This window comes from Castanea sativa, chromosome 9 (assembly GCF_040712315.1).
Source record: "Castanea sativa cultivar Marrone di Chiusa Pesio chromosome 9, ASM4071231v1".
Classification (NCBI taxonomy): domain Eukaryota; kingdom Viridiplantae; phylum Streptophyta; class Magnoliopsida; order Fagales; family Fagaceae; genus Castanea; species Castanea sativa.
The window spans coordinates 18,535,058-18,561,903 of NC_134021.1; the positions used below are offsets into that span (position 1 = coordinate 18,535,058).

General features: G+C 34.9%; 2 protein-coding genes and 1 long non-coding RNA gene across 5 annotated transcripts; all 3 read left to right on the top strand.

Annotated features, from left to right (window-relative positions):
* Nucleotides 1-7,168: 7,168 nt before the first annotated feature.
* Nucleotides 7,169-8,145, top strand: LOC142610087 (RING-H2 finger protein ATL74-like). Its single transcript, XM_075781800.1, has one exon. The coding sequence runs from the start codon at nt 7,318-7,320 to the stop codon at nt 7,939-7,941; it is 624 nt and encodes a 207-aa protein (XP_075637915.1). The 5' UTR covers nt 7,169-7,317; the 3' UTR covers nt 7,942-8,145.
* Nucleotides 8,146-13,247: 5,102 nt separating this feature from the next.
* Nucleotides 13,248-15,259, top strand: LOC142609521 (uncharacterized). Of its 2 annotated transcripts, XR_012839621.1 has the most exons (4): nt 13,253-13,563; nt 13,813-14,171; nt 14,442-14,720; nt 14,814-15,259. It is a non-coding gene; the product is annotated as an uncharacterized LOC142609521 (long non-coding RNA). The 2 variants fall into 2 exon arrangements; XR_012839620.1 differs by having other exon boundaries at nt 13,248-13,563; nt 13,813-14,720.
* Nucleotides 15,260-19,359: 4,100 nt separating this feature from the next.
* On the top strand, nt 19,360-23,598 carry LOC142610749 (putative serine/threonine-protein kinase PBL1). 2 transcript variants are annotated; one of them, XM_075782674.1, is made up of 5 exons: nt 19,360-19,665; nt 20,676-21,347; nt 22,005-22,262; nt 22,402-22,521; nt 22,720-23,598. In XM_075782674.1, exons 2-5 carry the CDS (start codon nt 20,721-20,723, stop codon nt 23,350-23,352), a joined length of 1,638 nt encoding a protein of 545 aa, XP_075638789.1. In that variant the 5' UTR covers nt 19,360-19,665; nt 20,676-20,720; the 3' UTR covers nt 23,353-23,598. The 2 variants fall into 2 exon arrangements, with proteins under 2 accessions (XP_075638789.1, XP_075638788.1); XM_075782673.1 differs by lacking the exon at nt 19,360-19,665 and adding an exon at nt 20,398-20,555.
* The last annotated feature ends 3,248 nt before the right edge of the window (nt 23,599-26,846 follow it).

Here is a 26,846-nt window from a genome sequence, read left to right on the forward strand (position 1 = left end):
ATACCACAAGAATATACAAATAAAATTCTTTCATTTTACTTTGTGTTCCACCAACTATAACCTACTATGTGTTTTATTTTTATTTTATAAAATAATTAAAGTTAAATTGAAAAAGAAAATCAAACAAATGGCACACTAGAGTTAGTGGAACGTAAAGTAAAATACTAAAAATGGAACTCGTATAATTAATACCAATCAAAAGAATCTTCCATTTTATGGAGTCATCCATATAAAATAACATGCAAATTACCTGTAATTAACTCATTCCATGATCTTTTTGTGATCTTTCTCTTCAACCGGCTGGTCCGTTAAAAAAATGACCATTTAAATGAGTTGCTACTGCAAGTTTGATTTTTTCACTTAAAACCCATTCAAAAAATCTTGAATATGTTAGATCGGACTATCCATGACTATTATAGTAGTTAGTAGGTTTATAAATAAATAGTATAAATCCCATTGTTAACTCATATGGGCTTACCATTTTAAACTCTTTACTACACCATTTTTGTTAGCTGTGACTTTATATAAGGTGATCCAAGAACTTGACCCTAGTTTCCTTGTTAGCTTATCTAATTTGATCTAAAAGAAAACCAAGTCAGATCGCCGAAGCATAAAGCTCACAGGTTTGGTTATGATTGCTAAGGCGATTCACATAGTTTAAGCTCTTAAAACCCAACGTGTCCTAGGATTGTTTTGTTTCAACTGCCAACTCTTTCTTTGTTTTGTCTGACATAGCTTCATAATTCATATAAAAATGAGGTTAGGGATTGAGTCCAAAAGAATCTAAACCCACCATATATAGCCATTAATGGAGCACATATTTTATTTGATGGCCATTGCTAGTGACACAAGTCACAAGCTAAACACGTAATGCCAACATGATTAGATCCATCAACGTGTCACCCCTTCTGTCACGGTTCAATCCTCTGGCCCCAGATTAGCCATTGTCACCGTCTCTCTCCTTTACATATATAACATGGAGTTAGTGCCTTGTGGGCCTAAAACAAACAACAGGTACTGCGACCAAAATACAGTGTTTAGCTTCTCTTATGTATATTATTATTGCTTGTCAAATTTATCTTCTTAATCTCGTCACTAATCATGTTGGTAGGTAGATAATTTAAAAGTCATATTATAAATTACACGCCTTAACTTTTGACCTATTTTCGTATTTTAAATTTTACGTTTTTATGTTTTAATTCTTTAACTTTTATTTGATTTCAATTTACTCAATTTGTTTAGCTCCGTCCAATCAATCTAACTAGCACTTTCATTTTCCAAAACAACATAATTTTGGTAGATTTAATGGTGCGGATTGTTTGGAAGAACTATGTTAGAAATGAATGGATGTTAAAAGATTAAAACAAATAAGAAATAGTACTTAAAAGATTGATTGGAAACATGTTAACGTTAAAATGTATCATTGAAATTTAGGCTATTTTGGGGAGTAATGTATGTTAGAAATACTGAATTCAATAGTATTGTATTTTACCGTGAAAGAATATACATGAGTCCCTTTATATAGAAGGTATATGAGTGCAGTACAAATAAGAATGTAGTACAAGAATGTGTACTATATAAGTAATCTAGTTAGGCCTAAAGCCCACAATACTATACATGTTAACAACCCCCCTCAAACTCAAGGTGAATGTAAGACTAGCTTGAAGTTGTCAACCAAAGTATGAAGGCGTCCCTTAGGATGTGACTTAGTGAAGATATCTGCAAGTTGATCTTTAGAGGAGACTGAGATCAGTTTGAGAGTACCATGGATAAGATGATAACGGAAAAATAACAATTGATCTTGATGTGTTTAGTCCGTTCATGGAAGACATCATTGTAAGCAATATGAATGGCACTCTAGTTGTCACAATAAAAAGGAGTAACAGAGGATGTAGACACACCTAAGTCTTTAAGAAGCCATCATAGCCAAAGGAGCTCAGATGTGGTATCAACAAGGGCACAATATTCTGCTTCAGTATTAGAGCGGGCCACATGAGTTTGTTTCTTACTTCACTAAGAAATCAAAGAAGAACCAAGAAGAAAGCAATAACCAGTGGTGGATCTACAATTAGTGAGATCTCCTACCCAATCAGCATCAGAAAATGCACGGAGAAAAAGAGGAGACTGAGCAGAGTAGAAAAGACCATGGAAGAGAATGTCCTTTAGGTATCGAAGAATGCACAGAACAGCAGCATAGTGAGTCGATCGTGGAGCAGACGGATACTAGCTCACCTGGTGAACAACATAGGAAATGTATGGACGAGTGACAATGAGATAAACTAGGCTGCCAACAGTCTTACTATTAGTGAGTCCAGCTCGAGATAAGAGTTCAGTGGCATACTTGGTTTAAGTAGTATAAAGTTCATCTGCAGAATGAGTGATTTCAAGACCTAAGAAATAGCTGAAATGTCCAAGATCTTTCATCTCAAACTGATGACTGAGAAAATCCTTGAGTTCTTAAATGCCACTGAGGTCATCACTAGTTATGATCATATCATCCACATACAAGAGAAGTAAAATAGTGCATTCGTCAGTGCGACAAAGAAATAAGGCAAAATCATAATGACTGGCCATGTAACCCAAGCGAGAGATGGTAGAGCTGAATTTGGCAAACCAAGCTCGTGGAGCTTGTTTAAGGCCATAAAGTGCACATCGAAGGTGACAAACCTTATTTGATTCAACAGAAAGACCAAGAAGAGGTTGCATATAAACTTCTTCACTTAAATCCCCATTAAGGAATGCATTTTTGACATCCATCTAAAAAATGTCTCATTTACTACCGGTAGCAACAGCTAAGAAGGCATGAACAGATGAGATACGAGCAACCGAAGCAAAGGTCTCTTCATAATCAATCACATACTCCTGTGTAAAACCTTTTGCAACAAGACGAGCTTTGTAGCGCTCAATGGACCCATCAAAGCAAGTCTTAATCTTGTAGATCTACTTACAACCAACCATAGATTTTCCAGGGGGGAGTGCCACCAAATCCCAAGTATGGTTTTTAGATAATGCATCAAGTTTCTCTTTCATTGCAATCTTCCATAAGGGGTTAGTGGAAGCCTCACGATAGTTGTGAGGCTCGTGCAGTGTAGCAAGGGCGGTGTAACAATGATAGTCAAGTAAATGTGCAGGAATGGATCTTATCCGAGTTGAGTGACGAGATGGAATGTCTTGTGCAAGATCTTCAGGCGGAGCAAGAGCAGGGGACCCAAGCTTAGGGTTGGGTAGCTCGTCTTCGACCTGTTCATCTTCCACCTGTTCATTAAAGGGTGAACTAGGAAAGAGATCAATGATATCTGGTGGTTGGACAGAGAAGTCTATAGGAGAATCGGGAGCAACTATAGGGAGATCGGGAGTAGTTACAGAAGGAATGTGTGCCTCATCTGGAAAAAAAACTAAGACAGAAGAGGAAAATAGGGAAGCACAGAAGTGAGAGAGCTTAACAAAGAGGCAATGTGCCCAAAAGACAACATTGCGGGAGATACGAAGACGATGAGAAACAGGATCATAACACCGATACCCGGTTTGAGTTTCACCATAGCCAAGAAAACAATAAAACCTTGACTGAGGCTCAAGTTTGTTATGCTTATGGGGTTGAAGAAGAACGAAATAGGCAAAACTGAAGAAGTAAAGGTGATGATAATCTAGAGATGACCCAAAAAGGCGCTTATATGGAATTTGATTTTGGATGACAGGACTGAAAATACGATTAATAGCATGAACATCATAATGTGCAGCTTCGCCCCAAAAAGGAGCAGGAACTTTGGCAGAGAGAAGGAGAGTACGAACAGTGTCAAGAATATGACGAAATTTTTGTTTGGCTCTACCATTTTGTTGAGAGGAACCTGGACAAGTTAGTTGATGAACAGTGTCATAGGAGTGCAAAATAGCTTGGAAAGCATATTGAGTGTATTCAAGAGCATTATCAGATCGAAAAATTTTGATGTGTTTGGAAAACTGAGTTTCAATCATTTTTCAAAGACAAAAAATATTGAGATCCACCAACACTAGAGACAGAGGAAGGCCCCCAAACATCAGAATGAATAAGGTCAAAGATATCAGTGGATATTGATTCACTAGTATTGAAAGGCAAAGCTGGTTGTTTTCCTGAGTGACATGAAACGCAATCAAAATTTTCTGTAGACACTGAACCTAACAAACCTCTAGAGGCCAATTCTTGAACCCAAAAGGAACCAAGTTGGGCATACCAAAGTGAAAGGGAAGGAATAGAAGAAACAGTAGTAACTACAGCAATAGAAATAGATGCAACAAGTAGAAGACGAAGGTTGTCCACGGGAAACATACTCCCAACTCTGGAACCGGTCCCAAGCTCTTGTCCCGTCCTCAGATCCTGCACAATACACCCAAAATAATCAAATATAATGCGATAACCCAACTCAGCTAATTGTCCAACAGAAAATAAATTGTAAAAAGGTTAGGAACATGAAAGACCCTAAGAACCGAAAGGTTGGAGGTTGAAACAGATTCTATATTATGACCAGACATTGTGGAACCATTTGCTGTGTGAGTATTAAGAGAGTGTGGTGCAGGTTTAAGGTTAGAAAATAAGGACGAGTGAGGTGTCATGTGATTGCAACAAGCAAAATCCATAAGCCAAGAGGTAGGAGACATACCAGATAAAGCTGAGAGAGAAGAGGAATAAGATACATTACCAACCATACAAATGATATTAGCGATGACGTTTATAAGGTCATCTCTAGAAATGGTGAAAGTGGATCTAGAAAACTGAGACTGTGCAGAAACGGGAGCTATGGGTGGGACACTCTCAGTGTTAGTAACCGTAGCAGCAGAAATGGAAACAGCCGATTTGTTGTGTTGATAGCAAATCTCAATATTATAGCCAAAACGTTTGCAAAAATTACAAAAACGTTTGTTGGATTGTCGACGATGATTGTTGTGAAATGAAGAAGACTTGTCCTTATTCTTCATTTAGAAGCAAAATATGCAAAAATGGACTGCAAAAATGAAATCTACATGAAAAACTGGGTAAGAAGCACCTGGACTGCAAAAAGTCAATCCTATGAAAAAGTCAACAGTCAACTCTGCTGAAAGTCAATGGTCAAGCCCTGCTGAAAGTCAACAGTCCATTGCCAGAAGTCAAAGGATGACGTCAGCGACTAATGCAAGCAAGTGATGTCAGTTATGACGCAACTAGGGCTGACCATGGCAGAATGACGTTAGCGGGAGTGTAGAGGTGCGTGAAGGCGCGGCTCGAAGCGCATGGAGATACAACCCAAATGTGCAATGGCGCGTGGAAGCGTGTGGGGCACTTGAGCTGCGGTGCAGAATCTTTGAGAAGCGCGTGGGGGCGCGTGCGGTCTCCAATGGCTCTAAGGCTTCCACAATTGTGTAGATCGGTGCAAGACGATCTCAATGGTACCTGTTGAAAATTAATCGGAGCAATATTCGCGACGGTGATGTAAGAAGCAGTAGTCTTTGTGGTGTGAAACTCCTCAACGGCAGCGGCTGCTGGTTTGGAACCCAAGGACGACCGCTGGAAGACGTCAGAGGTTCAACGACAAGAGGTTGTGGCAACTGCTGTGACGGCGGAAGCAATGTTGAGAATGAAGTAACACCAATAAAGACAAGGCTGCTAAGAAAATGTCAGAGCAGTGGCTCTGATACCATGTTAGAAATATTGAATTCAATAGTATTGTATTTCATTGTGAAAGAATATACATGATTACCTTTATATAGGAGGCATATGAGTGCAATACAAGTAAGAGTGTAGTACAAAAATGTGTGGTACAAAAATGTGTGTTATACAAGTAATTTAGTTGGGCCTAAAGCCCACAACACTATACACGTTAACAATGTACACTTTTAGATTCATGAAACACTCGATCTTGACAGTAAAATAGATTTCCTTAATTTCAAAACAAATAAAGAATTGTAAACATGTCAAAATGAAAGGTTTGAGATGAAAAATAGAATAAAAGCCTAAAGAAATCATTTGAAAACAAATTAAATTGAAAGGAAGTAATTTATAATTTAATCTATTGTAAATGATGTAGAATAATTTACCCCTCTAGATTCATGAATCATTCAATCTTTTCAATCTTTTTCCGTAAATAGATTCTCCCAATTTCAGAACAAAAAGAGAAAATCTTATTAGATAAGATAATTCATGTCTTTGAACCCAACTAAGGGGGTATATGTGAGTAATTAATAGTCACTTTTATAGAAAAAGAAAGCCACTTTTATAGAATGACAGACAACGCCTCCCTCCCATACAAACAAAAAGGATAACATTATGTTTACATTGCGTGATTTTAAGTTTTGATCTGTAGCCAGTACAATGGAGAAAAAGTTAGGGAGATATTTTTATGGTTGAAGATATATTCCCTTTTCTTAACTATGATATATATATCTACCTAGCATGATGTCAAAAGCAAGGTATTACCAAATAAGATTGTGGCAGCAAAACTTCCACTATGCTTTAATCTGCATCTAATTATACACATAATATTGGTAAATCCATGCAAATATGAAATGTTGCTTAGCCAAATAACAACTGTACAACTTAGTGATTATGATTGGATTTGGTACAAGTATTAGCATTATAATATAAGCTTCACTTTTAGTAATTAACCATAATTAGGTAGGCAAAGCTACCCCAATTATATCTTGCTTTTTTGACATGGTATCTTGCTCTCATATGCATCAACCAGTGCATCTCCTAAGCCTTGACTACAGGCCACAATCATTTGTGTATATATTAGTCTTCCACTCAATTCCAAAAGGGCATCCTTCAAATATGCAGATAACTCTTCAAAAAAAGAATTCTGATCGATCTAGGCCACCGGCGACGGCGAAGAATTTTATAGCCAAAACAAGTTTAAGGTAAGGGTAAAAGTAAAATTTTTTTTTTCTATTCCTATATTCTTAATCATCTTTTGCTATAATAAGTGTATAGAGGACCATTTCTGATTAAGAAGCGGGATTCTTGCAGAGAAAACGGTCCCCAATTTGGACAACAGTCATCCACAAAGACAATAATACCAAGTCTCTTGCCTTATTGTTGACACAAGGAAAGATGCTCCTTCTATGTCTATTTCTAGCTGGAATCTTCACAGCATTACTGTAACTCAAAAGAAAAAACACCTATGAACCCAAGAAAACATATCTAGAAGCCTCTTCAACAACTTCACTCAGTCCCTCTCTCTCTCTCTCTCTTTTTACTTAACCAAAAAAACACAACCCCATCAAAGAAAAAACCTAGTGTCTTTAGGTGTTATTAGCACAATTCTACAAGACCCTTTTTCATATTTTATCCATTTCTTTTCATAGTAAAACATGCAGCGCCACCTTTTGGAGACACAGGTGAGTTTGCCACCGGAAAATTATGGGATCAAGGCTCGTGATTCTAATAATTACATTAACGAGACCAATTTTGACACCAACATGGTGATCATATTAGCAGCTTTGTTGTGTGCACTGATTTGTGCACTCGGGCTCAACTCAATCGTGCGGTGTGCCTTGCGTTGTAGTCGAAGGTTTTCGTTGGAAAGCCCTGAACAAACCGCTGCGAGATTAGCTGCAACAGGGCTCAAGAAGCGTGATTTGCGTCAGATTCCCGTTGCGGTTTATGGGTCCGATTTGAATAGTAGTAATAATGTTTTTAAAGGAACAGAATGTCCCATTTGCCTCGGGGAATTCGAAGATGGTGAGAAAGTTCGAATCTTGCCAAAATGCAATCACGGGTTCCATGTTAGGTGCATTGACACATGGCTTTTGTCACACTCATCGTGCCCAAATTGTCGGCATTCATTGCTTGAGGCAGAGCACAAAACAACATCAACAACAACAATTACAACTGCCACTTCTTCAGGTGCAAATCAAGAAGCACAGCCAGAACCAGGTACAACTGGGTCTAGGAGCCAAGGTAGTGTTGTCATAGTTGTAAACGAAGCAAGTTAATTAGATTTTGTCAATTGGGCAAAGATATCTGTTAAATATTTTAGGGTCAACATGTTGAAGATTGATTATTATTAGCTTTATGAGGTGGTTCTTTTTTCTCGGAATGTTTAATTGTGTAGGGTAGGAGATTAGCAAGGATCGAATGTATATGTTATTTTAAGGACTTTGTTGAGATATTTAGTGCATTAGTCTTTTTTATGAGTTTATGTCATCTAAGCCAATTTGGTGGTATCAGATTTTGCATGTGGAATTGCCACCAGTGCATGTGCCCCTCACTGTTTGTAACTTTGTATTGGTTTATTTGCCATTACTATACTATGGGCTAATGGTAGGTTAAACTGTGGTCCGTTTTGTTGTATTTTATAAACAGGGTGGTGCGTTAAACTAAAGCTTTGTCCCTATCTAGCTTTATGCTTGCCAAACTTCAAGGGGTACTCAAAATGTACAGCGACCGAGTGGTATCCGTACAAGGTTTAACATGAAATGTGGTGTCTTGTGTAACGGTAGTTGCGTAACGTTTTTCTCGCATGAATGGGTCTCACATATTTGCGGAGACTACACCTATAGAGAGGGGCTTTGTAAGTAACCGTTTGGTTAGTTACATTAGATACTACATCCTAACAAGGTTGCTTGTGTTTTTTGTTGGGTTGTAGAGAATTTAAATGGCAAGGTATTTTATGCATTAAATATGTGCGTAAAATTCACGCCTAGAATTGGATCCTAGAGTTTACGGATCCATATATCTTACGTGTGTTTGAATTAACTTTTTTCTATCTTCAACGGTAGTAAGATTCTTATCAAAATTTTTGTTCTACACTTTGAGCAATCAATGGAGCATTAAGGTCCCCCCATCCGCTATGATGCAATTTTCAGTCAATACGCTATTGCTTGTTGGATATTTTGTTCTTATCATGTATGTGCAATTGGCCTGCAGTCATGATTGAAAAATTGCTAATGGAAAGTCAGTAAGCTAGAGCTTGAAATTAAGCTCTAATTGTTCCAAATTCGAATATATACTTTGTGTCAAGCAAAACTACAATCTCACTTGCACCAATCTTCGCATGTCAAGACAAGAGAATGTTTCATGGGACTTTGATGATTTGATCACATTCCGAAATCATTATCATGAAATGGACCTTGGACCACCCACTATCTGCCTCGTTAAGTGGCTGGTCCCTAAAATAATCGTTTCAGATCTTTTTTCAATTGGAGAGTTGGCTTTGAATTTTGCTAACAAGTTGGGACTTACGGGAGCAAATAAAGGTGTCATTTTTTATTTCTTATTTGGATCCTTCAAGAATGCACCACTTGCACAACGTTGAATACGAGGGAGCGGGGGTTATCACCTATCAGCCTTAAAAATTCATAATATAATTTTGAAAACATGATTTTGATTGGGGGGGGGGGGGGGGTGTGTTTCCCTTTTCCTTTAAGATTTTAACTTTAAGTGATATGTTGATAACATGAAATGCAAAGACAATATGTCTATTTGATTAGACATTTTGGGAGTTAAAAGTGCGTTTTTAAACCCAAAATTCTGTTTTGTAGCAACAACTTTTCATAACTTTAGACAAATGTTTATTTTAAACTCAAAATACAGTTTTACACACTCAATAATTGCACATAAATAACAATGTCAGGCAAGTCGGCTTTGCCTAAAAGCTAATTTTACAATGTTTTTTTTTAAATGATTTTTTTTTATTTATACTACTATCTAAAGGACTTTCCTATTTGGATCAAATTTTTTTTTTTCCAAAATACCCACACATCCCTAAGATTAAGTAGAAACAAAACTAAAAGATAATTTGGTAAAATTTCTTGCAAAAACATTGCCTATAAAATATACCACTCTCAAGTATTTGAAATGCTTCAACTACCCATATTCATTCCATCCCTAAATTCACGATTAAAAAAAAAATTCGTTTTTTTTTACCTTTATCAAGCCTTATCCGTTTTCAGATTCTCAAAAAAAAAAAAAAAAAAAGTCTAATCCATTTTCACATAAAAAAAAAACCGTTTCTCCTTTTTTTTTTTTTTTAATTTGCAGTTTCTTACTCTAATCTCACATTGTTTTTCAATTTTTTTTTTTTTATGAAAAAAAAATACCTGCTCCCAATTAATTGTTTAAGTTCACGTACATTCTCCTCCCTCACCCTCAAAAACAGGCCCTACAACTACCCAATCTCTCCTCATCCCGATCCTTATGTCCTTTTTTTTTTCTTTTTCTTTTTTAATAATTTTGTATATACCAAGAACAACCACCATTTATGCACTTTGGTAACAGGTGACAACCACTCAAAACAAGATTTAGAAGGTATTTACTCAACAGTCAAAGAGATTGTCTGCTTGGTTCACCACCATCACCTACTCATGCAGGCTCACTCTCCTCAAACTTGCCCATTCTGACCTCAATTTGTCACTCTACTCATGCAATACAAAATAATTTTTGGCCATGGATGTCTGGTGATGCGGCAATTTGGGTAGCAATAGCAACATGGACACTTAAGAAATCTTGAAACGCCAGTCAGTCAGTCCTATCGAGTGGTTTGAGGTTGCAGGTCTCACCACTGAATTGTGTTCCATTACTTAGCAAAACAAAAAAAACAAAAACAAAAATTGTGTACCATTATATATTTAGTAGCTTTTCTCCTTAAATGTTTGGTTGAAATTGTTCTTACGATTTAAATACTTTTATTACTTTTGATGTTTTTTTTATATTGTAAATTATTACTTTTGTGAGTACTTATTTCCTTTGATTTAAGTTGTTCTTTATTTGTGTACTTTGAACTAAGTTTCATTAAAGTTGTTTTTTAGGCATGTTCACGGTGTTGTGCGGTGATTGATGAAATCTTGAGAAATTGCTGTCATTTGAAAAGATTTTGCATTTGTCTTTGATATAGCACCCTGTACCACATAAGATGCTCAATATTACCATGCAAATAATGCACACATAAATCTTTGGCATTGGCATTATAAAATACTAGCCTCTTATATAAATATATATATATATATATATATATATATATATATATATATATATATATATATATATATATTTTGTAAAGATTAATAATTTACATTTATTATAATTTGAGATACTATATTTTCTAATCACAAAAAGTTCATAGGGGTGTGATGAGTAATATGTGTTTGTGGGTAAAATAATTTTTTCTTCACATCCCTAAGAATTTTTTGTGATTGGAAAATGTAGTATCTCAAATTATAATGAATACAAATTATTAATTTTTACAAAAAAAAAATTGTGGAAAAGTGAGAGGGGTAGGTGAATGCAATAAAGCGAGGGTATTTGTGTAAATTATATCATTTAGCATCTTTTCCTCCCCATTTTTCTCCCAAATTAGGAGGATAAAAAAATGTGGGCTCGAAGGGATTATTTTCCTCCTCATTTTCTGTTTCTTTTGTTTTCTCTCCTGAACCAATATTTTCCACCTTATTTTCCATCCTTCCGGTTTTTACCCCAACCAAACATGCCCTTAGAAAATGTAAGGGATGAAAACTCAATGGTCTAGCAATCTAAAGTCTATTAACCTATGTACCCTTTGATAAAGGGCTACACTTTTTTTGAAAGATTGTGACCAAACGACTGTGGACGTTGGATTCATCGGGTTCTCCCATTTTTTGAGAGGAACCCATGACTTCTATGCTGAAGGGTGCATTGTTGCCTCTCAAAACCCATATCAACAAAAACCCAGATCAACAAGGTGAAAACCCAGATCAACAAGGTGAAAACCCAGGTCAACAAAAATCATAACCCACAAACACAACGACATGCCCACTATTACAAAGACAAAATTTTGGAACCTAAACTCAAAACTCAACCCAGGTTTTTTCAACAATTACATACAGTCAAAACTCAAAGATATTCAACAATTACACAAAGACAAAACTCAAACCTAGATTTTTCGACCCCAAACGCATAACTCAACCTAAATTTTCTTATGCTTTTTGAGAATCCAAACACAAAACTCAAATCCCAAATCAGTGAACAAAACCGAAGATCTAAAACCAAAAATAGCCATGGATTTAGAGAGAGAGAGAGAGAGAGAGAGAGAGAGAGAGAGAGAGAGAGAGAGAGAGCTGGGTTTTTGGCCATGGGTTTAAAGAGAAAGAGAGAGTTGGGTTTTCGGCCAAAGTTGAGAGAGAGAGAGAGGGCTGAGTTTTTGGCTAGAGAAAGTTGGGTTTTTGGCCAAGGTTTAGAGAGAGAGAAAGCTAGATTTTCAGCCATGAATTTAGAGAGAGAGAGAGAGAGTTGGGATTTCAACCATAGATTTAGAGAGAGAGCTCAATTTTAGTCAGCCCCTTCAGCCAAAACTACCTTCAGTTACCTCCACCTTCACCCAAAACCCACCTTCAATCACCTTTGCCTTCACCTTGAGCTTGGAGACTTTTGTAGAAAGAGATAGCTTGGAGAGAGAGAGATTAGAGATTTTGTTATAGATTTTAAGATTTAACATCTTTTATGTTGTGTTTGGTTGCTGAGAACGTTTAATAGAAATTGATAAAGTAATATTGATAAATTTAATTATGTTTTTTTTTTGTAATTTTTGAAATTGATAAATTTATTTTAATATTATTTTAAAGGACACATGAATGCTGTGTGACCTTTTTAATACTATTTTAATAGACACCTCAACATTTACTGTGTCAACAGTGCACTCCGTTTGTCACCTAAAATATTTTCTATCAAATGAATAATGGTAAAAACCATAATTTTAAGAACTAAAAATTGTAAAATAGAAATGTAAGTACTAAAATAGAAATAACTCAAAAAATAAGAACCACAAGGGCGTTTATGGCAAAAAAAAATCCATAATCAATGCACATGTTTCATAAAATATAATAAATCATATTTTGCACTTTGGAGTACCATAAATGCGTACTCTTCTCTCTCACATAAATAATTGATCCCACTATAAATTTAATTAGTAAAACTCACCAATCATATGAGAAAAAAAAAAATATATTTATATTATTCCGAAATTACTCAATAATTTTTACCTGAAGACGATTTCTTTATTTCAAATTTCAAGGCAATGATGCCTTTGGAATTCAACGGCTAGTTCATCTTGGGTCCGCATAAGGGCACCAATTTGGCCAAATTCTTCTGTCTATTTTTATGTTGAAAACTTACTTTTTCTAATTATTATTTTTTCAAAATACTTATCCCAGTTGATCTATTTTACCATCTTTTATTTAAATAATAATATTTTTTAATTTTTAATTGTTATTTTTCTTTTTTACTTATCCCTTTTTCCAAATTTCTTACTTTTTCTTTTGGACTTTGCCCTTTTTCTTTGTTCTTATCTCATTTCTTACTCAGGCGAATCTTTGTCCTTCTGGCTTTTTCTACTTCTTTCTTCTTCCTTTCATGGTAAACTCCTCCTTCTTCCTTTGCTGACGGTCAAATCACCTCCCTTCACAAGTATCTTCTTCTTCCTTTTCCTCTCATGGTCAAATACTTTATCCACCACAAGCACCAATCTCCACCACAAGAACCACAAGAATCAAAACCCACCAGCACCACAAGAATCACAACCCACAAGCACGGACTCCGCCGACCCACCAGCACCGATCTGTCTCTCTGTTGGTTTGTCTGCGTGGGTGTGTTTGTATATCTCTGTGTTGATTTGTCTGTGTTTTTGTGTTTGTGTGTGGGTGTGTTTGTGTGTATCTGAGGAAAAAAGGCGCAAAACGTGAAATTAATAAAATAATGTACATATAGACAGTTTTAGAAGGATTGATGTGTAAGATTTTTGGGGTAAAATGTGTAAAATCTATTTCTTTTTGTATTTTGCAAATATTTACATCTACTGATGTGGATGCTCCCTTCTTCTTTTTTCTGGCCCATAGATCTGTGCACAATGCAAGCAGAAAAGCAAAAATCATGGAAAATCTACATTCATGCCAAGGCCAAAAGCTTTCATTTCAAGCTCAAGGCAACAAGTATCATACCCACTTGGGAGTTCCATCACTGCTCCATTGTACTAAAGCTTGGCAAATGTTTTCTTAGATTGAAGTCCGAATATGGAACATCCATTAATCCTAAGCAACCACAATGCAAAACTTTGAGATCCAAGTTTATTGGATTTCTTAAAAAGTATCGGTTTCGAAGGAGCAAGAACCGAGCCATTGGCTTTAAGCACACATCAGATCTCCCACACCCAGAAGCTAGATTTCGAAAATATCTTCTGGAATTGCTTGCTTGTAAGGTATAAATATGATTTTACTCTTTGATTGGTCATGTTACTCGTGTATAGTATATTTTTTGCTTCCAATTACTACTGTCTCTTTTTAAACTCTGAACTGAAAAGGCATCTCGCACATTGGATATATGCACATTTTTCTTATCGTGTGTGAATCTCACGCGCCTTTGAGCAAACACATTGTGAGAGGGGTAATATATATATATTTGTTATTTTGCTGGATAAGATAATTATTGCTTTAAACTTACTAGAGTGATTTTGTGTATATATTTGTAGGAACTAATCTGTATGGGCTCTTTGGTGGTTGGGATTTTTGCATTTCTGTCTCAAACAATATGCAAAAAAGATTGGTGGGGAATTACCATTCATGGTTGTGTTATAATTTTACACTTAGTATGTTATTCAAGAAATATATGACAGGAAAAATCAGTAATTTCTGCCTACTTCTAATGGGTACATCAGTATTTTGCTCGCTAGCGTTTGATTTAGACAAATATTTGAAAATTGGTTATGTTCAGAGGCCATGGAACTATTTTTTTTCCTCCAGCTTGCCAGGTAAAAACATTGTTGTGGTTGTTTTTGTTTGTTTTTTCAAATGTCAACATGAATGATAATAGGGTTCTTAAGAAAATAAATTGCCATTTTCAGGTATTTTTCAAGGTTTTATCAAACTATGGGGGTCCAGGTGAGGCTTTTTATTGGATTGCTAAACATCTTAACTATCTAACCAAACCAAGATTTGGGATATGAAACACATTGTAAAAATTATGTGTACCTTCTTATTCCATCTATTGGATTGTTCAAATTGTTGAAACAGTAGGATTGATTGCAATTGTGTTATAAGATCTTTTGTGCTGTTCGTCAATTTTTCCCCCAAGAGAGATTTTGACAAAGATGCCATTATTACTCTGAGATGTTATAGATTTTCATATATGTTTGGGCGCCACTTTCCCGGTTGGTATATCAATTTGTACACTTGAAAGGGGTGGGGGGGATTTTACTTTGATGGAAGGAAATGCTTGTGTTAACTTTTTGTTTTTTTGTTTTTCTTTGGGGCTAAGAATGTATAATGAAATACAATATGTTGCTTTTTTTTAAAGAAGAAGATGAAGAAAAGGCTGAAGGGTTCATTTAATTTTGAGTAACAAAGATGAAATTAGTGGTGAAGCAACTCTTTTGTATAATACTTAGTGTTAAAGTAAAAAGCAGAAAATAAAATGAGAGAGAGAGAGAGAGAGAGAGTTTATGTAATTTGGCTTATTGATTCATGTCAATAGCAAAAGTCTTACTATGGATCTTTAACTATAGTGCCCATTTAAAGTAAGAACTCTAGTGCACATTTGGCATTTTTGTAGGAAATAGTGCCTTAACTATGAAGTCTTGGCTGAATTTAGCTTTAGTCTTTTGAGTGTTTGGCAAAATTATAGTAAATGGTACATTAAAATTATAGATTTACAAAGTATGAACAATGAATTGTAGAACTTTTTCCTAAAAATTCATAATTTTTAGTAAAGTTACCAAACGATTAACAATTTCAACTAGAAGAGTTCTTAATCCCCTTAAAGCAGTTATTGGCCCATCCAAACAGACAGGCCTTTAGTATTATTGGGAGGTAGGTAGGTCTGTAATCAAGACTCAAGATGCCCCTGTTGATGCTAGGAACCTAGGACAAGGAGGTCAATGACTCAATATGTAGTTATGTACTTGCATTGGTGAATATTTTTGTACTTCGGTTTGCTCCACTTCTTGAAATGGGCTTTTTCTGTTTTTGGTACATGAAAAGATTTAACAGAGCACCAGTCTGGCCCTCCATGTGACCTGTTGGATTTGTGTGTGGATCACAAATCAAAAGGTCCAATTTAGGCCTCAAATATTTATCTTGAAAAGTAAAGTGAGATACGCACTCATTTTTTTAACCAAAAATAAAAAATTATTAATGCTTGAAACGTCTTGCATATATTTTGTTTGAGGGGAAAAGAAACTTTGACTATAACAAGTTATTAATGTGACTTACTATGTATTTTACTAGGCAAATACCCGGGAATTGGTTACATAGGGCAACACATGCAATGTTGCATAAACCATTACAATATGTTGGAAATTTGGGCCTATTCCACACTATTTAAGTTTTATACCTCAAAGTTAGGACAACCCAACTATATTGGCAAAGAAAGGCTGTGCTCTCTTAGGTTAAATCCATGAAGTATAGCAATCTTTGCTGCAAATGACGCATGGAAGAAGAAATTTTGGATTGTCTTAGAGAGATAGAAAGAGTCGGAGCCCAGTTAAGTCCTTTTTGTTTTTGGGCCGAGCTTTGGAAACTACCTTAAATTGAGTTTAAATATCCAATTGGGATAAGAACTAAGCTCAAATTTGGGCTGACCAGTCTAGACCTTGATCTGGGTCATCTGGCCTAGTTTATGAATTAAAAAGAAAAAAAAAAAAAAGAGGCTAAAACTGACCTCTAACTTTTTTTTTCAAATTTTATTTCAATCCCCTAACTTTGTTTTGGTTCATTTTAGTCCTAAGATTCAGATTTATTCAATTAAAGCATTTCTGTTAACTTTTGTTAAAATTTAAAAAAAAAATGGAAAATATTTTTCAATCATTAATTGAATTTTTTTAATTCAAAAAAATTGAAGAAAAATTTATAAAATTAAAAAATTAACCAAAACATACAATAAAAGTTGATGGAAAAGCCTTAATTAAATAAATTTGGAAATTAAAGAACTTAAATGAACAAAAGTAAAGTTAAAGGATTAAAATGAAATTTGAAAAAACTTAGAGGGTTAGTTTTGTATTTCACTCATAAAAAATTACACTTTAACCTTACACTTTATAATTAGATTTTGAGGAAGATCCACCGAAGCCTTGATCGCCGCGACTGCCACTTCTCTTGATTCGACTTAAACCAACTCTACTTGTGGAAATCCTACTCAATTCGATCTATTGTTGTTCTCCAATGGACAACTGGTCTCGTTTTTTTGTCAAGTAACAAAATTGGGTTGAGATTTTTTTTTCTTTATATATAAAAAATAAAAATTTTACTCTATGTGTGAGGTTTCTTATTAGAGACTTAAACTCTAATTTTTACCTTCACATTTCACAATTATTTATGCTTATAAACCCGACACATGCACCCCATATTTACCGTGGAAAAAAAAAAAAAAACACTCAACAACCTTGTATATTTGTTTATAATAACAACAAAAGGCAAAAACGCACATATTATATAGTTTTTCTTCTCTTTGTTTTCTTGTCCTCCAAAAAAAAAAAAAATTTCAAGTTGAACAGTATAAAGTGAGAGATGATGGGACCTACAAAGGGACCCACGGTTGCTGCTGATGATGGGAAATTCTGTCCACTCTCAGATGGCGCGTGAAGGACCGACTACTTATTGTTAATAGTATTTCGAGTATGATAACTTATGAAGACAAAATTGTTGATGTTTGTTGGGTCCCACGAAGGTTTTGAATGGCAAAATCAGGGCCGTCCATCACTTGGCCACGCGCAAATTAGACGGGGCAGATTGAGAGTCAAAGACCTGTCTTGATAGGTCTCTTTGACCACACCGGAAACATGATTTAATCTTTTTTAAAATATTAATTTTCCAAACTTTGACTGGCTTGTCACTTCAATCAAGGCGCTCTTCGTTGAAAATCGAGGTGCCCTTTTGAATTTACCATTTTGGTCATCAACCCATTTTATTTTTTCCTTTTTATTTATTTACTCCTCAATGTCCAAAATGTCCCTCTTATCCACCGGCCAAATTTTTTTATTTTTTATTTTTATTTTTAAAAATTCACAGATGAAAATTTAATCCATTCCCTTATGGCCAACTGTAACTTCAAGGACCTATGACTTCTATATTAGCAAATTGAAAATGAAGCTTTCCTCAAATGGATACCTTCATACTTGGACCTCCCAAAATAGATTAATTTATTCTTGACTTTTTTTCCCTCTTTAGATAAAGTTATGGTTCATTATGCAAAGATAATTATTTCATATAAACTTATCCCAATTGAACATTTTGATCTCATTGCACTTTGTTAGGTGGGCAAATTTTTTAAGTTTTTCTCAACAAACAAAAAAAAGGTGGGCAAATTTTAAGTATAGTTGGGATTTAATAGATATTCAAATAGTAATGGTATTTTTTGAGGTTCTCTAATTGTGTGGTTCATACTTTACCTCTCCCCTCCTCTATTATCTAATATTTACCCTTTTTTTTTAAAAAAAAAAGGCATGATTCTTTAAGTTTGTATATTAAAATTTTCAATTGAATTAAACTCTACAACTCAAAATGAGCCTTGCGACGAGACGCAAACATTCCCCATGCTGCTAGTAGATGATTGTATTAACCAATAAAAAAATGATATTAAAATTTTCAAAGGCAATAATTCAACTTTTATTGTTCATTGGTTTTGCTTATATTATGTTCATTATTTGAATTCATATCAAAAAATTAAAAATATGAACTATGTATTTGTACTTTTCTTTCTTTTACTTTATAGCTTTCCCTTACATAGCAGGTAAGGAAAATACAAATGTTGGCTTTTATTTTTATGTTGGTTCAGAAAACTTGTCTCTCAAGTCTCAACATTACAAATGTTGAAAGAAAAGATATTCTTAATAAAACCAAGATCAAATGTTCATGCACAATATACACCATATATTTTATTCCAAAAAAAAAAAACACACCCTATATAAATGCTCAACAAATACATTATATTGTTCAAAATTTCTAATTCCTAATATCAAAAAATTAAAAAAAAATTATACAACTCTATAATCTTGTAGGCATGTTGCTTGAATGAAATGATCTGGGGTCAAATTTTTTTTCTTTGACCAAAATTTTCGGATTAGAGTGCACAAATCTCTCACTAAAAAATGAAAAACACAAACAAACCTTTTTTTTTTTTTTTTAAATACTAGTCAAAATGGAAATAATAATTCAAATCCAGCTTGTACACGGTTGGGCTGGGGAGTCTTAAGACACAGAAGATTCCATGTCCAAACATAAGTACAAAAGGGCATTCTAAGTCATTTTAAGGATAAGAGAATCTGACATTGATGAATAAAAAAGAAGAAATGAATTGTAATAGAGAAAAATATTGAGGGTAGAGATGTCAGAAAGTGAAAAAATAAACAAATTTTCTGTTGTTTTTATACGATAATAATAATGATACTTTCAATGTTTAATTAAATCTGGGTTTTTGGTAGGTTTGACCACTGCTCATTGGGCTCCATTCCTCTTTGGGGCTCTCTCTCTCTCTCTCTCTCTCTCTCTCATAATTCTTAGTATTCCTTTCATCTTTTGTCTACTGTCCCTCTCTCTCTCTCTCTCTCAAAAATAAAATCTTTCTCACTTCCTCAGCCTTTACCATCTGCTTTCTTTGACTTGAGAAGGGCTTTTTTTTCCTGTCATCAAATCAAGACCACAGATTCCTATTAGACCCATTTGGGCAATCTCTTCAGAGTTTCATGAGCTGCAATTTTCCAGGTTTGATTAGTTTTTCTTCTTTTTTGTTTTTCAAAAAAAAGTTTTAAATTTTATAATTGGGATTCTTTGGAATAATTCTTGTTGGGCATTCAAAGGTTCAGATTTTCTAGAGAGATTTGTGGGATTTTTTTTTGGGGTTTTTTAATGGTTTGTTGTGCTTTCAGTTGCACTTATATGGGTATTGTCTAATTGCAGTGATTTATGGGATAGAAGATTATCCTATAATGATATTTTAGACTTTGTAAATTAATGGGTATTTTTCTTTTGGCAAAATTTGGGGGTGTCATGGATCTGGGTTGCTTTTTATACAAGTTTAATGGATTCTGATTCATGGGGTTCATGGCTTTTTAAGGAAGAGGCATTAATGGATATGGGGGGTTTTTTTTTCAGTATGTATAAATAAATTTTGATCCTTTAGTAGCTAGGATTTAATGGTATAGTTCATTACTAAGGTATTGTTGCCAAGTTGGAATTTTGATAGATTTGTGTATTAGATGATGTGGGAGGGGATTGGAGGGTGGTCTTTCACTGATTGATTAGCAATTTGGTTGCAGAAAGGTTCATTGTATGGAAATAGGTTATCAAATTTTAGGTGGAATATCAATCCCTCAAGTGATGAAAAGGTGGACCATGACCCACCCAAAGTTTAGGTGGTATTGTTGTGATAAGGGGAATTGAGATTGGCACTGATTTCAGAGGTTTCCTGAGATACATCTATTGAAAATAACATGTATGAGCAACTGTTTGAAATCTTCTATAAAAGGATGTTGGAGGGGGTTAACTGTTGACACTTAGAGTTGGTCATTAGGCAATTTCTTGTTCCTTTTTCTTTTATAAGTTTTTATTCATGTGGTGGTGATATTTTCCAATCCGATCAAATGAATTCTAAGGTGTGTCACCACATGAAATTCTTGTCCTTTTATTTTAACTTTTGGTCTTAATGAAGTTCTAAGACCTTACCAAGTTTAAGGGTTTTAATTGATAGTTATTCTCTTTATTTTTCTTTGCAGAAAGACAGAAAACCATATAACATCCTTAGATACTTGTATAGTAAGATGGGGTGTTTCACAGTTTTGAAGAGTAAGAAGAAAAAGTCTGAGCACAATGTTTATATGAAACGTCCTAGCCATAACGATCATTCGCCCACTGTGTTGCCAGAGCCCCAAATCCAAACCCGGTCCCTACAGTCTGCACCCCCAAGTTTTAGGACCAGAGTGAAACCAATTCAACCAGTTAACAAAATCACCAGTAATAGAACAAGGGCATTATCTGCTCCATCGACTCTTGATACTGCAGAGCAAGATGCTCTTTCATCAGTTGAATATGATGAACAGGATGAGTCCAAGTATCGAACTGGATCAATAAAGGAACAACGTTCGCCAAGTCCTCAACCTCTTCCTCTACCATCGCCTCAATGCACTGCTGCACTAAAAACTACTGGAAGCTTTAAGTCAGTTACTAATAGTGGCCCTTTCATTTCTGGACCATTGCCACTGCCTCCTACAGGAACACTGAAGAACTTTTCATTCGATGAAATTGCTGCCGCTTGCCATCATTTCTCTTCAGATCGATGTGTTTCAGAAGGTCTTTCTTCCTTTATCTATAAAGCTTCGTTTGGAGACGATGCTTCTAGTTCAAAAAAGTTCGAAGCAACTATTACTCGCCTTCACCCATCCATTCAGGTAACATATGCATATCACGATTATTAGGATGCTCTGAGTTCACTTTTTTTTTTTTTCATTTTCTTGGTATCTCCTCGGCCAATAATTGTTGGCACATAGCTAACTTCTAAAAAGTGGATGAATTCTACAATCATTTTGTTATTTTTACAGTTGTATGGAAAACTGTGTTGTTTTGCTGCTCTACATAATTGTTAGTGTTTTAATCTTGCATCCCCTTTCTGAAGTCCCCCAGTGTGCAATGATATGGCTATATAATTTTCTCATAGCAAGCATAACTAAGTTTAAAAGAAACATGTGATTTTTTAGACAACTCCTAGAATTCAAAATTTTATAGTAATTGGAATTTAGGATATCTCTAGGTTGGTGTTAAAAGCTAGTAAAGTGAATTCAGCCATAGATGCAGTAAATGAAAGTTTACCTATCTGTGAATCTTGCTCTTGGGTTGGACTTGTAACTGCCTTTCTTTAAGTACACATTCTTCTTTTTATTGTCCATATTGGTTGCATGTTTAAATGTATATCATGACATCAAACATGGAATACAAATTATGGTTTCACCTATGTAGGAGAACTTTACGCCTTAGATATTTTGCTTTGTAAATATTAGAAATGCTGGACCGCTTTGTAATATGGTGTCCTTGTGTTTGTGTTCCTCCAGGGTTTAAAGGATTTTATCAATGAGGTAAATACAATTGCATCTTTGCATCATCCTAATCTTTGTAAATTGCTTGGTTACCATGCACGTGATGGTTCCGAACAAAGAATGTTAGTATATGAGAGGCTCTTTCATGGAGGCTTGGATCGGCTACTCTATGGGAGATCAGATGGTCCTCCCATTGATTGGAATACAAGAATGAAAATTGCTTTATGTGCTGCACAAGGACTTACTTTCTTGCATGAAGAAGGGCCTTTCCAGGTAATCATAATTTGACCGCATTAGCAGGGCTTTATTTTTTCTTTGGACAAGAAAATTAATATTTCAGTTTTTTGTTCCTTAGAAAATTTAAGGGTACTATGCCTCTTGCGTTTACTAAAAGCTTCCCTTGTACTCACAGGCCATGTACAATGAATTTTCAACTTCCAACATACAGATTGACAAAGATTTTAGTGCAAAGCTTTCAGGATATGGTTGTGTTGGCCACATTCCTGAGATGGAGATCTCTAATAATTCAGTTGTAAGTTCTTTTCTGTTGCTTAGTGATAATGTCCCTTTTCCATATTTAGGTTCATCCTATTTGTGTTAACCTTCAAAGAAAGACTCTTATGTGCTGTAGTCACATGCACTCATTTGTTCTCTACAAATCCTCCTTTTTTGCATGACTTGTTTGGGCCAATAGGTTATTAATTAACACTCTTTTTTCTCATGTGTACAGGCAGTGGCAAACCTTTCAGTGGAAACAGTGGAGAAAGGATTGCTCACCCCAAAAAGCAATGTTTGGAGTTTTGGAGTTGTTCTTCTAGAAATACTTACTGGCCGGAAGAATCTTGATAGCCGGCATCCCAAGGAAGAGAGGAATTTAGTCAAATGGAGCCGGCCTTTCCTAGCTGATGACTGTCGACTATCACTGATCATGGACCCTCATTTGAAAGGCCGTTTCCCAGCCAAAGCAGCCAGGACAGTCGCTGACATAGCTCAAAGATGTCTTCTGAAAGATCCATCAGAAAGACCCACCATGAGAACCATCGTTGAACATCTCAAAATCATACAAGACATGAAGTATTCCTGTCGTTTTCCTCTACAAGAACCTGCAACCATTACTGGAAAGCAAATGTCAAGGTCACCGAGTCTCAATGGAATCATTATGCCAGCTCCCAGGTCAAGTTTCTCGCCATCTCCACCATCAAGAGCCCAACCATCGATTTCCCCTACTAGACGACCAGCTCTGCCATTGTCTCTTCCTCCACGTGCATGTTCCTCCACCCTCTCATTGGAGGAGCTTGATCGACAGGAAAGCCGAAAATCATCATCATCATCTATCCGGAGAGCTAGTGTTGAAGGTTTTTGATTGTCTATAATGTCATTAATGTGCATCTTTTGTTCTTTAAATTTTTTTTTTTTTTTTGGTGCTTTTTTCTTCATTTTTTTGTTGGTGATTCAACACAATATATAGAAGATAAACATGTGGTCCTTCCACCTACACATCCCTCAACATGATGGAAGAGAGGATGCTCTTTTGTAGATAGTGAAAACCCAGTCTGACTGAGTTCAATTAGTTTTCTCTAATCCAGAATGCAAATTATATTTATAGAAATTTGTATGTTCTTAACTTCTTTTCCCCTGCCCAAATAAGAAATCATCTCATGCGTGGCATATATATCGTTCTTTTCATAGCATGTGACTCACACAAGGAAAATGCATACATGCATGAAATAATTATTGCTCTCCAGTGTTTTTTCTATTCTTTTTTGGCTGAACCCCAATGCTCTTTCTAATCTTCTTCTATTCAACCTGTGTATGGTCTATTTGTACATTAGAGAAGCATTCAAGCAATGTGAATCGAAAGTCTTAAATCTCCATGTCAGCAGAATATGTAACAGTCCCAGTGCTGGCAAATCTAATATGTAACAGTCCCAGCTGCGGCTTGTGGTTCTTAATGTTCATATGGTATTTGCACACGTTTGCAAAAATTGAGTACAATGTACTGGCAGGCAATGCATAGTGAAAATCTGTCTTCATTGAATGCATTTATGGGTAAGACTAGTTTGTCGTCTAGTATGAAGAAAAGTCATACTGCGTATTCATGACACATGGACAACATGTCATGATTAACTATTTTATTATTATATTATATGTGAATTATTATATGAGAGGTGCTACGTCTACAACATTTTTACAACAAATCATAGGTGGTTAGTTGTTATTGGTTCAAATTTGAACCTAACACTAAGATTATTTTTTTGCTCCAACAATAACAACCAGTAACATTCTGCCACTTAGAATTTGTTGTAAAAATATTGTAAAAATGTTATAGACATATCATTTTTCTTATTATATTTCTTTCCTGCCAACTTTGAATTCTACCGAATACGTAGAGTCAAATTAGGAAACATCTTAATTATAAGTTGGAAAAGTAGGGCAGGATAGGTTGGTACTTATTGTTTATTCTTGACTAAATTAAAGAGGCGGCCTTTCAAATTCATCCCTTTGAAGCCCTTAAGTGTTGATGGCATGAGTATGACCTCTCTTTTTTTTCTTCCTAAACTTTGAATACAATCGCTTTACTATCAAGTAATGATGTTTTGGATTTGCTTTTTATTAATTTACTAAAAGTGAATAAAAGTAACATTGTACCTAGAAAAACTAAAGTTTTAAGAAGTTGTTTATAAACTAAGCCATCTGTTATATGGGTACCAAAGGGTGTTAAGGTTGTTTTAAACATTCTAAACTATTCTTAATTATTATAAAATGGAGAAAACAGAGTAGTAAGAGTGTCATAAAAGTATAGAAAAGTGTCTCGGGTAAGACTAAAGCAAATTACATTAAATGTTTTCTTATTAAAATGTCTTAGGATATTCATTAATCAAATCTTTTAAGACATTTGTTAATAAAAGTGAAGTTTTAAAAGTAAGTCATTTGTTAAATGGGTACCAAAGGGCGGCTGTTTTAAACATTCTAAACTATTCTTAATTATTAAAACAACCTAAACTGTTCTTAATTATTATGGGATGGAGAAAATAGAGTAGCAAGTGTACATGTGTCACAAAAGCATAGAAAAGTGTCTCCAGTAAGACTAAAGTAAGTTGCATTAAATGTTTTCTTATTAAAATGTCTTAGGACATCCATTAACCAGATCTTTTAAGATATTTGTTAATAGGTAATTAAAGTTGTGAGATTACATTAAGTATACTAAAATACTCGTACTTTTTATGAGATTATGGAAAAAAGAGTGGCTAGTGCACACTTGTGTCATAAAAATATAGAAAAATAACTGTAGTTAGTAATACTACAATAAGTTGCATTAAATGCTTATCTATTGAATAATCTAAAACACCCATTAATCGGAACCATCAACTTATAAGTTACACCAAAAAATGCCAAACCAAAGGCTAGTGTAGCATAGTTCAAAAAAAAAAAGAGGCTAGTGTGGTTAAAATGTTCCTCAATGGAGCTTTGTAACGTTGCTCACCAATCACCTTAGTACTTTTTTTGTTAAAAAAATTATATTGAGTTTGTTGTGAGAGATCATATGAAGATTGAAGGAACACACTCTAATATTATAAATAAACGATTGTCATCGAATGAGTCATATATCCCTTCAAGAATTGAACAGACACAACCACACTATCTCAAATCACTTCTATTTTTTTGGCTGGCAAGATGATGCCTCTATTTATGTTTAGCTTGCCACTAAAATCTCCTCACTATAGAATGCAGATTATAACATAAATGCTTTTTAAATTTAATGGCAGCCAGTGTGTATATTGGCAAAATTTATGCAATTGGTTTAATAAGAATTGCCCGACTTGCTCAAGATGAAGATTTCGCTTGCCAATCTCTGAGAATTTGATTTTTCTTTCCTCAATCCACAATAACCAAGTCTTACAAGAATGCTCTACTAAAACCAAGGCAGCTTCGTTGCATCCGATCTCCACAAGATTAAATTTACATCTAAAACTAAAGCAGTATGTTTCACTTCATTGAAAAGATGATTGTAGTTCACATTTTGGTGGGAAACCAAGTCAAAAGAAGCAATTGCAACACTGTAATGGCTCTCAATCCAAGGTTCCTGAAGACCTTGCTGATGACAGAAGTGTAGGACATGCCAAAAAAGCTGCAAAGTGAGCTTCCAACCAGCACTAGCACCTGTATCAAATCCACTCTTGCTGCTATAAAATTACCTTTAACATCTTCGATCACTGCACCTATCCCATAACCAGAGTCATCTTGAAGTTTTTGGACAGCAACAATAGACTTGGTAATTGGGGGAGGCTTCAATGATGGTATATGTTTTCTACAGAAACTCATATATGAACTTGGCTACCAAATGTTTCTGTCTTGTGTGTGTGACAACTTACCAGAGTGGCTGGTTGTAGATGCTTTTGTCCCATTGGTTTTCCATTCTTGTGCATCCATAACTGGCATGACATGATGAGGAAAAGGTCCATAGAGACAGATTTCCAGGGAGAAAAGATTTGTTCTTGAACTTGAAGCCTCTCTTATGAAGTTTCCCCCATCAACTAAGAATAAAATGTTCTTCCATGATATTCACATTCTAAATATTAGATATCCAATTCAATTAATGTTTTGATTAAACCATGTTACCACTCGAAATAATCCTAATCATACCACTTTTTTTTAGGGAATTATGAAGTTTTCATGACAATATTTGAAGCATGAACATTGTCAAATTTTCAAGACTTTTTTTTTTGGTGGAAAATGCTAGAAATACAATATTTGTTTATAGACGGCTAATGTGGTGAGTAATTATTGATAAATAAAAGAAATGATGTTATTAATAGGCCCAAATGAAAATCACTAAGAAATTTGTCACAATAGCAG